This window comes from Ipomoea nil, unplaced genomic scaffold (genome assembly GCF_001879475.1).
Source record: "Ipomoea nil cultivar Tokyo-kokei standard unplaced genomic scaffold, Asagao_1.1 scaffold1936, whole genome shotgun sequence".
Taxonomy (NCBI): Eukaryota; Viridiplantae; Streptophyta; class Magnoliopsida; order Solanales; family Convolvulaceae; genus Ipomoea; species Ipomoea nil.
The window spans coordinates 188597-200087 of record NW_017618364.1 but is presented as its reverse complement, the minus strand read 5'-3'; the positions used below and the strand labels follow the sequence as shown (position 1 = coordinate 200087).

Here is an 11491-nt window from a genome sequence, read left to right as displayed (position 1 = left end):
ACTAAAGTTTAAACTCATGACCTCGCACTTGAAAAAATCACTTCATGTGCACTTGACCACAAATAAAAAAATGTAAATGTTGCCAAGATTTCATTGACAACCAAATTGTAAAAAATGCAATTTGACCTGTCAAGTTGCTACATGCAAATTTGCAATTGGGAAGAAATCATAGATGCGGCCTATAAATCCATGACAGAAATTACCTCCTCTCAATGTGAGGGGGGTTCCTTGTGCGCAGTGAGCACCGGTCTAGCCTCTATGATTAATGTTCAGTCGAGTCACCATGATTTACAACCTCCCACCGCTCTGTCGGGCCGGGGTGTTGGGGACCCTTAGGGTTGGGGTTCAGCCTTTGGAATAATGACAAAAATTACCTCGAGACAGATGTGTGAAAGTGATGATTTGAAAGAGAACTGTATAAAATTCAAACCGTGTTCTAAAATCTAAAGTCAACCCAGGCCATATGGCAAATTATTATGTGGATCACGGTCCACACAATGTTATGTGGGTCATAACAAAAAGTACATTTTTAATAGGGATAAGGGTCAAATAGACCCTCCAACTATATACTAAAGTGCAATTAGTTCCTCGAATTAAAAAAACCTTCAATTAAACCCTTAAACTAGTTGAAATAGTGCAATTAACATATTTGACCTATAATAGCATGTTACCTTCAAGTCACCTGCCACGTAGGATTCTACATAATATGCCACGTCAATTAATATTTTAAATTTATTTTTTTAAAATAAATTAATTATATTATAAAATATATATATTATAAAATATATATATTAAAAAAAAAAAAAGAGACGCCATAGCAGGCTGGCAGCTTGCCTAGCCTGCTGCCATGGCTTCTCCATGAACGGAGAAGAGAAGCCAGCGAGCTTCTTGTTCAAATGTAACGGATGGATAGATGGAGTAGTCGAACAGACGAATCTCTACGAACGGACGAATGGATTTGATCGGAGAAGTCGGACGGACAGACGGAGTAATCGAACGGAACGGACGAATTCATCCACCGCCGGCAGTTACGAACGGAAGAATCCGCTGACATGGAATATGTGAATCCGGCAACTTTTATTTAAGCTTTTTTTAAAAAAAATTTAAATGAAATTCCACATAATTGTCAAGCAAGCAAAATTAACTTGTTACTTTTTGGTAACTTGTTAAAAATGGTAATTGCACATTTTTAACAAGTTAAAGGGTTTAATTGAAGGTTTGTTTAGTTCAAGGGGCTAATTGCACTTTAGTATATAGTTGGAGGGTCTATTTGACCCTTATCCCTTTTTAATATACTAAATGTACATTATTTTTGTACTGAATGTACATTATACAATATAATATACAATCAGAACAAAAATAATGTACATCCCCTGAATATAATGTACATTATTTTTGTACTAAATATACATTATTTTTGTACTGAACGTACATTATATTACAGTAAACAAAATATAGTCCACACAATAATGATTGATGAATAATGGATAGTTAGGGGTGGGCACTTCGGTTCGGTTTATCCAAACCGAACCGAACCGAACCGAACAGTTCGAGATTTTGTAATCCGAATGGTTTAGTACCGAACCGAACCGAACCGAACGGTTTGGCAAAAACCGAACCGAACCGAATGCTATATAATTTTTTTAATAAATAATAATAATAATAATATTAATAAAAGAAGTAAATCCAAGTTCCTTGATGCCTGCTCCGCCGTTCAGTTCTCATTCTTACTAGTACCGAACCTTACATTTTTTATTTGATTTCTTCATAGATTGTTTTCTACATTGCACTTTTGTTGTTTGTCGCAATTGTTCTTTACCTCACAATTATATCTAACTTGACTTATATTTACAATATTCAGTATTTTTCTTAGTTTCATGTTTTTCTATAAATTTAATGTGCTTTACAGTCATTCTAATTTTGATTTCCAGTGCACTATAATTATTTTCTAGTACTCGAATATATTTCAAGTGCACTAGCAATGATAGATTGTGTCAAAAAATTAACTATATAGTAATTGACACTAGTTCTTTTAATATCAACTATACAGATAGATGATTATTCATCTTATCAATAAAAATATTCCAACTAAACCAACTGAAGAGTCGGTTGTGCAAAAACGTTAACTGATGTTTGGTAATTAGTACTTAGTATTGTGTTTGAACTTTGGAATGCTATTTTGTTATATAATGTTTAGAGTTTGAATTTGGATTATGTATTGTTTGGTAGTATGTTCGAAAAATTAGGAAATGTTGAAATTTGGGGATCTTAAACCGAACCGAACACCGAACTGAATTAAATCCGAACCGTTTCAAACCGAACCGAACCTTAATGTTAAACCGAATGGTTTATCTTTTTTAAAACCGAAAAACCGAAACCGAAACCGAAACCGAAAAAAAACCGAACCGAAACCCGAAACGCCCACCCCTATGGATAGTTATGTCAGGGTTCACCTTGCAAGGTGAATTGAGGTTATATTCACAATTTTTAAACTTTATATTCACAACTAGTTTTTTACGCGCATTGCGCGATTGGGATAATGCCCAATGTTTTTTTTTTTTTTAAATAAGTACTTTAAAGTATATCAAGGTAAGATTATATTGAAATTGTTATACAGAGTGATAGAACAAATCCGAGGTAAACGATGGAAAATCTCTCTACTCAACGTTCGACGGAGGATCATGATCTCCTCGTCCGGAGTACGAAGAAACCGAAACGGAGCGAGGCTAGCTCTCCCATGCAGGCAACGGCGGGGCTCAACGAGATTCTGATGGCAGAGGATGTGGAGATCGTGAGGGAAACGCCCAGTGCTGAGATGGTGGTGGCGATGCCGTCTCACAATCAATGGACAAAGATGCGACAACCATGCGACCGCCGGTGGCCCCTGTATCAATCCAGATTCCTGAAACGCAAAGGAAATCGTATGCAGAGAGCGTGATGGGGCGCTCTGCCGCTGGCCACGAGGACAACCACGAGCCATCGGAGTCGGAAGACGACAACGACTTTCTAGAGGCGGAGAAGGGTGACGATCCTCTGTGTCCGACGATTAGGTTAACAAAAATGGAGCTGAAGGCGATCCGGGCTCCATGGAGACAGGCTTTGATTGTCAAAGTTATGGGACGCAAGGTGGGATACACTTATCTGCAACGCCGGCTGGCGTCCATGTGGAAGCCCAAAAGGAGTATGGATTTAATCGCCATCGACAATGATTATTTTCTTGTCAGATTCGGATCCGTAGACGATATGGAATTCGCTATGTATGAAGGCCCTTGGATGGTCTTGGGTCATTATCTGATCGTGAAACCATGGGAGCCAAACTTTGATCCATTTAACGACACTGTGGAAAAGGTATTTGTTTGGATTAGAGTGCCTAGCTTGCCCGCTGAATATTTTGATTTTATTTTCCTCAGGAAGCTAGGAAACAAGCTTGGACGAACGGTTCGGGTAGATCAGGCCACAAGTCTGGTGTCTCGAGGCATGTTCGCCAGAGTTTGCATGGAGATCGACATGAGGAAACCTTTGGTCTCAAAGTTCACGCACGAAGGAAAGGTGCAGCAGGTGGAGTATGAAGGCATGCACCTGGTGTGTTTTGCGTGTGGTCTCTATGGTCATGCAAAGGAGGCTTGTCCAACGTTGAGAGGAGAGGAGACGGGGCAGTGCAATGATGTGTCACACGGGCAGAACAAGAACGCTACAAATGCCCCGCATGTTTCTGCAGATGCTATGGATCCAAAGGTACCCTTTGGTGCCTGGATGATCGCACCTACGCGACGAGGACGCCCCACCCTGGATTCCTCTGGACGCAACAACCGCGACGTACATGGCAGAGCGGGGATGTCTATCGCGGCTTCAAAGTTCGCTCCTTTGAGGGAGTCCGGCGATGAGGACCACGGGGAGGAAGGGAGACCGGAGGACGTGGTGATAACAAACGCAGATCTTGGCGACAAGCGACCACATCAGACTGGCCGGAGCAACGGTGAGGCAGCATGCAGGGATTCAATGCTGGCAGGGAGCGTGAGAGCACGCAGACCGAACGTCATAGCGATCGAACAACAAATAACCAACGAGCCGGAGAAGGGCCAGAGATCAACGACTGACAAGGCGGAGGCCATGCCCAAGGTACGCCGATCAAATGGGGGGAGCTCGAGGAAAGCAGCAGGGGAAGATGAACACGTGGTAGTCCGAGGGTCGCAAGGAGGTTTGGTGATCCGTTCGTCGCGCGTGTATGTGGGTGACACCGGTGGCATTTCTCCTTCACCAGTATGGCAACATCCAATGGAGCATCATGGGGACCCGCCGGAGGAATTTGATGAGGAGGGGGACGTGGTCATGGACCTCCATACGATCCAGTGGTTGGCGAATTAAGAGGTAACGGGGAAGCTCTTTGAGTTCCCCGATTTGTGCATTTTTTGTCCTTTTTTTTAGCGTTTTTTTATTGGTGTTATCCTCTCTTTTCCTTTTGTTGTTTGGTTTTATGGACTGCCTATTTTGGAACTGCCAGGGTGCAGGAAATAAGACTTTCCTGCGCGCCCTCAAACATCTCCTCATGGTGCATAAACCATCCGTTCTGGGACTTTTTGAACCAAAGGTGTCGGGTAATCAAGCGGACTCCATATGCAAGAAATTGGGGTTCTCAGATTGGGTCCGGGTTGAAGCTTTCGGCTACAGTGGTGGCATATGGGTTTTTTGGAAGGACCCAATTCAAGTCAAAGTTATCTTTACTCACCCTCAGTTTATCCTTTTGCAGGTGGGGAAAGTAGATCAAGACCCTTGGTTTCTCGCCCCAGTCTACGGGAGTCCGGCTCACCATCTGCGCCGACGCCTCTGGAGGGACTTAAAACAATCAGTGCGAGGAATAGTGGGACCCTGGTTGGTCGCGGGAGATTTCAATTCGGTCCTGAACCGAGACGAAACTTGCAACTACAGCTCCTTTTCCACGCACCGAAGCTCGGATTTCACGAATTGGATAAATGAAGAAGGGCTCATTGACATGGGCTTTGCCGGGCAAAGTCTTACCTGGATAAAAAATGGCACGGATATGACCATAAAAGGAGCTCGACTTGATCGGGCGTTGTGCAATACGGAATGGCGTACTCGTTTCCCTGATGTGTGTGTTACACACCTAACAAGATTAGCTTCTGACCATGTACCGCTTTTGATACAGGTGGAAGGAGTGAGGCGCACGACGCGATCGGCCCCTTTTTTTTTTCAGGCAGCCTAGCTCACTAGCAACGAGATGCATGAGGTCGTGAAACGATACTGGAAAACCGATTCTGATATTGTGGAAAACACTCATAATCTTGCCAAAGGACTAGGGAGGTGGAACAATGACTCTTTCGGAAATGTGTTTAAAAAGAAGCGGGACCTGATGTCTCGCCTGAGGGGCATTCAAATAGCGCTGGGTAATAACCACCACAAAGGTTTAATCAAGCTTGAGATGAAGCTTAGAAAGGAGCTGGAAGATGTTCTACACCAGGAGGAGCTTATCTGGTTTCAAAAGTCAAGAGAGGATTGGATTTGTTCTGGGGATAGAAACACCGCGTTTTACCATGCTGCCGCCACAGTCAGGAAGTCGCACAACTTGGTGCATCAGCTAAAAAATGATAATGGAGAGTGGATTACTGAAGAATATGATCTCCGCGACCACATCAGGGAGTTTTACACTAATCTGTTTTCAAAAGAGAGAAATCCTGAACCGGTTCGCACTCTGAATGCTTCTTTCCCTAGGTTACGGAGGCTGGACTGGGCTCAGTTTAATCGAACGGTGACCAAAGATGAAGTTCACTCCGCGCTCAAGGACATGAAACCATTCAAAGCTCTGGGGCCAGATGGTTTTCACACAGGTTTTTACCAACGCACTTGGGACACGACGGGTGACAGTCTTTTTAATCTCGTCAGAAAGGCCTTTGAAACCGGAACACTCCCGGAAGGTTTAAATGACACACTCATTGCTTTAATCCCCAAAGTCCAGGCGCCGGAAACGATCAAGCAATTCAGGCCCATAAGCCTTTGCAACGTCAGCTACAAGCTCATCACAAAAACCATCACGAATAGACTAAAGCTTATTTTACCGAAGATCGTTGGGCCGTACCAAAGCTCTTTTGTTCCCGGAAAACAGATTTCAGATAACGTTATCATCTTCCAGGAAGTCATGCATTCGCTGCGAGAAAAACGAGGGAAAAAGGGTTACACGGCCATCAAGCTAGACTTGGAAAAGGCGTATGACAGGCTGTCCTGGGATTTTATTCAGGACACTCTTGAACGAGCAGGTTTCACGGCTTCCCTGAAGGACCTCATCATGACTTGCATCAGAACTCCCAGACTTACTCTCACTTGGAACGGGGAACGCGTTCTGCCTCTCAATCCTGAACGAGGGATTAGACAGGGTGACGTGATGTCGCCGGCAATTTTTGTCCTTTTCATGGAGAGACTTAGCCAGCTCATCGCCTCGGAGGCGGATAAAAACGCTTGGAAAGGTATAAAATTAGGGGTTACTGGACCTACACTAACACATCTTTGTTTTGCAGATGACATGGTATTATTTACGGAAGCATCTCTGGAGCAAGCTGAAGTGGTGCTACGCTGCCTCGATCAGTTTTGCTGTGTGTCGGGGCAAAAGATAAGCTTAAGCAAATCACAGGTTTTCTTCTCAAAAAACACAGATCCCGAGGTTGCAGATTCTATTTCAGGACATCTGAACATTGCTAGGACTATGGACTTGGGGAAGTACCTGGGAGTACCGGCTCAACATGGTCGAGTCACCTGCAACACTTTTTCGGACCTGCTCGACCGAATTTCAGGTCGTCTTGAGGGTTGGAAAGCAAAAACCCTATCTTTGGCAGTAAGAGTTATGTTGGCCAGATCAGTGCTAAATGCGATTCCAGCGTATACCATGCAGACAACGGCCCTTCCCAAAAGCCTCTGTTTGGAGATTGAGAAGAGAACAATAAGCTTCATATGGGGAGGAGTGAACAGCAGAGAAAGTTAAGTTTGGTGAAGTGGGAGCTGGTGACCACGGCCAAATCAACAGGAGGCCTGGGTGTAAAGCGCATGAGTGAGATGAACTTAGCTTACATGGCGAAGTTAAGGTGGCGCCTTAAAGCGGAAGAAACCAGCCTCTGGGCTAGGACTTTAAAATCGAAATATGATATCCCTGGCATGGACAACAGTGAACCCCAAATCGGACGAAAAGCTTCAAATGTATGGCGTGGTATTGTATCAGCAAAAGAAATCACGGACAAAGGCAATAAACGCCTAGTGCACAATGGCAGAACCACCCGCTTTTGGATGGATAGGTGGTTGATCCCGGAGTCCCTTTACGGCCAGCTTCAAGCTCCTCTTGCTTTACCGGATCTCTACGCCTGTGTTAGGGACTACTGGGACGACACTTGAGGTTGGAAATGGGAACATCTTGACAGCATTCTGCCGGTTGAGACGAAGGAACGCCTAGCAAGCTATATCCTCAACGATCACATGGAGGATGGGATAGGCTGGGAGCCAGAGGCTAACGGGAAGTTCTCAATAAAATCAGCTTATAATCTAAAGACGAACCATGATGCAAATGCGGAAGACGGATCTTGGAAGAGCCTTTGGCGAGTTCACGTTCCAGCTAACATGTGCATGTTCGCATGGCTGGTTCGCCACGGGAAAGTTCTTCCTAATGCGGAACGTTTCAAAAGACATTTAACAACTGACTTATTTTGTAATCGTTGTGCAGGTCAAGTAGAGGATCTAAACCATCTTTTCAGGACCTGCCCTGCGGCTGGAGGAATTTGGAAGGGGACGCTACACGCTTCGGTGATTGCACGTATCCAACAAAAACCATGGGAGGAATGGCTGGAAACAAACATGAAGGGTGAGACACGAGAAGGCTTTCCGGAGGACTGGCCAGAGCGTTTTTTCACCAGGCTTTGGTGGATTTGGAGGTGGCGAAATGATAAGGTGTTCAACTCCAAATTCCTGGCGATCGATCAAAAGTTGGAGTGGCTGAAGAATTATGATCTGGAGGTTAAAGCTGCCTTCGAGAACAGGATAACCCCGGACGCTGATCATACAACGGCTGCTAGTAGTATGAGAGGCTGGAAGAAACCGGCCACTGGATGGATGAAATTGAATGTAGACGGCTGCTGCAAAGGATCAGGCATGGCAAGCTGTGGAGGGATTCTCAGGGATGCACAAGGAAATTGGTGTCGGGGTTTTACGCATAACATAGGACGCTGCTCGGCATATGAGGCAGAAGCCTGGGGAATCATGCAAGGTTTGTGCATGGCTTTTGACTATGGAGCAACGAAGCTCATCATAGAATGTGACTCAAAGACCTTAGTGGACACCCTCCGGAAGGAGTCAGAGGTACAAGCAAGTGAGAGCAATATCGTTCGTAGATGTCGACATCTGGCTCAGAGTTTTCACGAAGTGGAGTTTGCTCATGTTCCAAGGGAAGGTAACGTGGCGGCTGATATGCTGGCAACAAAGGCTCTTGCGCATTTGATTGGTTATCGCTGTCTTCTTGAGCCCCCGGATGATCTTGACGAAATAATCAGGAACGACAAACTGGGAGCTTTGGTGCTCAGACGTACGAGTAGGCACGGATGATCCTTTGTGCTTGGGGTTCCCCCCTCTTTTCAGATCAAAAAAAAATATTGGAATTGTTCATGCATATATAATTGAATGTTAAATTTACGTATTTAAATAGGCAATTCTAAGTTTACAAATGCAATATAATATAGTCAAGATTGATTATAATTGTCAATAAAATAATTCTATAGGCATGGTTGAAACTAAATACGGGACATAAGGGAGAACAAATAAAAATTATGACATAAAATATTAAATATATACTAATATTGAAGAGCTAACGGCTGATTTCCCACTTTAATTTGTTATGTGATTTGAATACTCTTTTTGTCAATAAATCCCCCAAGTAGTTAATATTATTGGCTTAATTATATTTTATATTTTTTATTTTTTAAAACAATTATTATTATTATTATTATTATTATTATTATTATTATTAAATATATGTATACCCTTAGGTCATTTTACATGTTAATTTAAACAGCTGATTTTTTCAAATATCTTTTTACCAATCATTGGTATAATTTGCTATCCGCTAACGCTAACTGCTAACTGCTGATTGTCAAACAAGGACATTGTGAGGTAGTTCTCACTTCAATTTGTTGTGTGATTTGAATACTCTCTTTGTCAAGAAATCCATCAAGTAGTTAAAATGATTGGCTTTATTAATTATATATTTTTTAATTTTTTCATGGTATTAATAAAATACTTGGTAAAGAAATAATATAGCATTATTTTGTATTATAATTTTGATATTTAATTAATTAAAAAATAATGCACAAAAAAAAGATAATAGACAATGTAGTGAATATAATCAATTGATGAATTTGAATGTAAAGAATTTTTACATTGGAGAAATATAAAGACAATTTAACTAATAAAATTATTTCTCTTAATTAATTTATTGATAGTGAATAATTTTTTTTAATAAAGATATTGTAGGGACAAGGTAGCGAATATAATTAATTGATGAATTTGAATGTAAAGAAATTTTATATTGGAGAAAAATAAATACAATATAACTAATGAAATTATTTCTCTTATTTAATTTATTGATAATGAATAATTTTTTTCGAATAAAGACATTGTAGACACATAATTCTAAATTAAAGAAATGCATATGTATTATTTTTTGTTGTAGCTACTAAATTATTATTTAATTTAATAAGAGTAAAATAGAGTACGTACTAATTATGCCAACTTTGATTGGGATGTGGTTCGAACCTAAGACTTTTCTTATTGAAATCAATGAGTAAGTTAACGGTGAACTAACAGAAACTAACGGAAAAGATAATATTTAACGGAAAAGTTAACGGAAAATCATATTCATTAAGGATAAATTAGGAAATCTTAAGGAAAAATTAAAATTTGATCAATCTCAGCAATTCATTTAATTAAAAAATTTGACCGTCATTTTTTCTACCCATTATAGGCCTAACTCTCTTGGGCTCTTATTAGTATAGTAGATTTTTGAACTTTATATTCACAATTTTAAAATTGAATATTCACCATCAATGATTTTTTTAAAAAAAATTATTGAAAACACTCAGCGAGTAAATATTCAGTTCTGTAATTGTGAATGTAGAGTTCTTTAATTGTGAATATAGAGTTATAAAATTGTGAATATAATGTTTTGTAATTGTGAATATAGAATTCAAAAATTGTGAATATATAGTTCAAAAATTGTGAATATAGATTATAGAGTTATGCAATTGTGAATATTGAGTTTAGGGCCGGATTTTAGGTTGTGTAAGCTGGGCTACCGCACAGGGCCCCTACATTTTAGGGGGCCCCAAATTTTGGAGGGTTCAATATTTAATTTTTACATAGCTAGTTTAGAAATAAAAACTAAAAGTTTTCATTTAAATTTAAAAGGTTTCATGAGTGAATGGTAAGAATATGTGCTTATTGTATATTGACTTGGATGTCAAAGGTTTGAAACTACTTGAGTGCTACTTCAAGCCTTCAACTTTGAACATCTCCCTTTTTGCGCACACTATTACTATTATAATTGTAATTTATTTCATAATATGTTTTTTGTTTTTTTCTTCTATTTTTTTAATCCTTTTACATTGTGAGTTTGCGCACACTATTATTATTATTATTATTATTATTATTATTATTATTATTATTATTGTTGTTGTTGTTGTTGTTGTTGTTGTTGTTGTTGTTGTTGTTGTTGTTGTTGTTGTAATTTATTCCATAATATGTTTTTGGGAAAATGGCACTTTTTCCTCCTAAGTTATATACATATAGCACTTTTCCCCCCTGAATTATTCAAGTGGTTGTTTTTCCCCCTGAAATGTTAAATGGACATATTTACCCTTAAAATAAATATTTCATTTTTTTTTTCTCTAACAAATTATGACCACAAGTTGGTTCAAACCAAACAGACACTATATAAATCAAACCGAAATATTCTAATTACAATTTAGAATCGAAACCCGATATTTAGATTTTATTAAAATCGTGAACCGGGACGGCCGGTTCATGGTCCAAACTGAAAAAAATAAAATACATTTATTGTTGAATTTAGACTATTTTAAAATAAAAAATTAAAATTTTAAAAATAAAGACGGTTCAAAATCGCTAACCGGATCTAGAACCGCCAGTTCACGGTTCAGGATCCAGTTTTTTCGATTCATAATTTTAATGAATTGAAATTAAAATATTGGGTTCTGGATCTGAATCATAATCGGAAATTTTTAATTCGATTGCTATAGTGTCTGGTTGAATTCGAATCGAACCGTGGTCATCCTTATGTATACGCAATAATTTATTGAAAAGGAAAAATAAATAAAATGTTTACTTTAAGGGTAGAAATGTCAATAAAATATATTAGGGGGGAAAACCGCCACTTTTAAAATAATTGAGGGGGCTAATGTGCTTACATGAATAATTCAAGGGGAAAAAGTGC

The 11491-nt window shown here is 39.9% G+C and overlaps 1 protein-coding gene across 1 annotated transcript; it reads left to right on the top strand.

Annotated features, from left to right (window-relative positions):
- Positions 1-2937: 2937 nt before the first annotated feature.
- LOC109146642 lies at positions 2938-4365 on the top strand. Its single transcript, XM_019294297.1, has one exon. The coding sequence runs from the start codon at positions 2938-2940 to the stop codon at positions 4363-4365; it is 1428 nt and encodes a 475-aa protein (XP_019149842.1).
- Positions 4366-11491: the final 7126 nt, after the last annotated feature.